The following is a 2,902-nucleotide window of genomic DNA, read 5'->3' on the forward strand; positions in this document are numbered from 1 at the left end:
ATGATATAAGTACAAAAAAGATACCCACGAATGATAATCTAGCTAATCCATTCACTAAGGTTTTAACACAAGAAAACACCATCGTCACATGGATCATCTAGGGCTTAGACATATGGGCGATTGGCTTTAGCGCTAGTGAGAGATTCTTAGTGAAAGCCTTACTAGCTAATCGTGATTCTCTTGTAAGCACTTAATAAATATTTAATTGTATTGATATTATTATAGTTTTATAATAATAAATGTAGATATTTCTTTAACACTTATGTAGATAAAGCTCATGGAACACATTAGGCTATGCAAGTGAATTATAAGGAGTTATAGTTATAAAATCTTTATGCATTAAAGTTGTGATTCCCAAGTTGATCCTGAGAGTCATATTATCGAGACAAGACGTCAATGATACTCTAAACTCAACACATGTTAAGCTTCCATAGGATGCAAGCAACTAATCTCATAAGTTAAAATATAGGATACTTGAAGATAATATGTAAATGCTTGTTATAAGAACAAATTGAAAATGTCTCGATAATAAATTAAAAATAATTTTTATTTTTACTCAAACTCCTTTTGAATTTATTTTTAAGCTTGGAGGAATAATTTCATGATTTTCTCAAAGGATGTAAGAAAGAGGATATTGATTTAGACAAAAGAGAAGAATGGATAGTCATATGTGATTTGAAATGTGAAAAAACTAAAATAATTAGGAAAAATGAGGTCCAAGTAGAAATCGATGTGACGTGCAAGAAAGCAGATGAAACATTTGCCATGGTATCTGGAAACAAGATGTGATTTTGATTTGCACATTACCATAATTTATGTGCTTTTATATATATAACAAAAACAAGAAGAAGAAGGAAAAGAAAAGGGCCAAAAGTGCAGTCAAAGTGGCCATGTCGAATGGAACCAATGCTGCTCTCCATATCTATCCATTGCCCATTTCTCCATCTCTTGTTGTTGTCGTGGCACATGTGAATTTGTCCCCTCCTGCGTCCACAGTCACTCATTTTTAACCATTTCTCTTACTTTAATACGAAAGGTTTAAAATCATCAATTTCAAATTTAAATACTTCAGTGATAAAAGACTTGGTTGATTTGAAGTTTTAGTTGACAACATATTTTATGTTTGAATTTTTGAATTGTTAGCTTACTTAACAATTGAAATATTAAAAAATTCTAAATTAATAGAAAGTTGGTGTATTTTAATGCGGGTAACAAATATATTTGTTAAAATTTATATAAAAATCAAATTATATTTTAGTTGTGATGGTAAAGTTAAATGTTTTATTGATTTATAAAATATAAAAAGTAAATATATTATCATAATAATATAACTTACTTAGTATCTATAAAAATATTTTAATTATTTTTAACTGAATTGATACCCAATTAACTTGTGACACCCATTTAAACAAATAGACAAATGCATTAAACATATCTACATTTAAAATTTAAATTCTCAACTGCTATGGTTAATGATTTTTTTAAAATGGTTTGTACGAGATTCTATTATTTCCGTTTATAGAAGAAGAATGAATTATTTGTACATAATAAATTGCATTTATTTTTTAGTTAATTATAATAAAGAAAAAAACCCATCAAAGTAGCTTTGAAATTCAGAACCTGTGCCATTTTGTTGCCTTGTGTTTCAACATAAGAACTGGCAGCAGCAAGCTCCATTGAAAGAAACTGATTAAGAAGAAGCAAAATTAGTACAGGATGTGTTGTTAGTGTAGTAGAAAACCTTGACATTGAAATTTACCTCTACTTGATTCTGTAATGAATGAACGTAATTTATTATCTCCTCCAGCATAACTGCCATTCCCATTGTCTGTTGCATCCACTCAAATTCTGTTAAAATCTATGCTGATGAATGTAGAAGCATTATGTATCGAACAAGGTTTTACCTTGTGGCATCCAGGAACAAGGTCTTGTAAGCATCTCATTTTCTCATTTATTTTCTCTCTTCTAACCTGGAAAACAAAAGAAGATCAATTCTATTGTTCACTCATCTCCATTGGTACTGAACCAAAGCAAGAAAAAAAATAGATACCCTTTCTGCTAAGCTGTGACTATCAGTAGCTTGCCCTCTTCTTGCTCTAACATGAATGATTTCCTCTGCTTCTTTTGCTTTCTTCCCTTTGCCTAGTGTCTGCAAACGCCAAATATGTTAAAAAGGATGAAATTGACATGAGGATTGAAATTTGTAAAACCGAGTGATGGGACACCATACAATATTCTTTTTCCTCGTATTGGTGTTTCCTTCAAATTCAGTGGTCGAAGCTGCTGGAGATATGATTTGGGATTTGCAGGTGGATTGTTCCGTTGCTTTTCTCTTGTTGGTTTGGAGAGAAACATGTTCATCCGCGGTGGCAGTAGGGCTGCCGCCGGCAAGCACAGTGAAGGAGAGGATTGGTGGGAATTCAGGAAGTTGGTGGGCCAGTAAGGTTTGGAGAGACAAGTCTGCAATGGTGAAATTCTCCATTGGAGTTGAGTTCAACTCTGAACACTGTTGCTTTGTCATTTCCATTTCTGACATTGGCTGCACATGTTGTGTAAAGTCACCCATATTGGTAGAAGGATGTTCTAAAAGACCTCAATTTACGTAATGTTTTATAAGCAGTTTGAGACTGTAGATACTGGTCACAGATTGGACTGCATTTATATAATTATATAATGCAATTGCATTAACAGTGAGAGTAAGAGGTATGTTAAAAGTTAAATTGTAATAAAAAATAGTTAAATTAATTTTTATATGTTAGATTAAAGAGTTAATTTATTTTTTTGTTAAAATTTTTTTATCTATTTTTATTGTTAAAAACTGGTCTGATGCATTAATATGAGGTACATGTGGCATGTCATTTGTCACTTTTGGCTATTCTGATGATTACGTTAGTTTTTAATA

The 2,902-nt window shown here is 31.5% G+C and overlaps 1 protein-coding gene across 1 annotated transcript; it reads right to left on the minus strand.

Annotated features, from left to right (window-relative positions):
• Positions 1–733: 733 nt before the first annotated feature.
• Positions 734–2,623, minus strand: LOC105763140 (transcription factor BEE 3). The gene is made up of 6 exons (XM_012581246.2): positions 2,231–2,623; positions 2,051–2,149; positions 1,905–1,970; positions 1,760–1,828; positions 1,621–1,686; positions 734–984 (listed from the first exon to the last, which is right to left on the minus strand). The coding sequence occupies exons 1-6, from the start codon at positions 2,564–2,566 to the stop codon at positions 880–882; spliced, it is 741 nt and encodes a 246-aa protein (XP_012436700.1). The 5' UTR covers positions 2,567–2,623; the 3' UTR covers positions 734–879.
• Positions 2,624–2,902: the final 279 nt, after the last annotated feature.

This window comes from Gossypium raimondii, chromosome 12 (genome assembly GCF_025698545.1).
Source record: "Gossypium raimondii isolate GPD5lz chromosome 12, ASM2569854v1, whole genome shotgun sequence".
Classification (NCBI taxonomy): Eukaryota; Viridiplantae; Streptophyta; class Magnoliopsida; order Malvales; family Malvaceae; genus Gossypium; species Gossypium raimondii.

What these genes read in the sequence shown, in the direction of transcription:
- LOC105763140 (XM_012581246.2), bottom strand. Translation starts at nt 2,566, where the DNA reads ATGGGTGACTTTACACAACATGTGCAGCCAATGTCAGAAATGGAAATG. An exon ending in ATACGAGGAAAAAGAATATT is followed by an intron (nt 2,150 to 2,230) that starts GTATGGTGTCCC and finishes TGGCGTTTGCAG; the next exon opens with ACACTAGGCAAAGGGAAGAA. An exon ending in CATTACAGAATCAAGTAGAG is followed by an intron (nt 1,687 to 1,759) that starts GTAAATTTCAAT and finishes CTTCTTAATCAG; the next exon opens with TTTCTTTCAATGGAGCTTGC.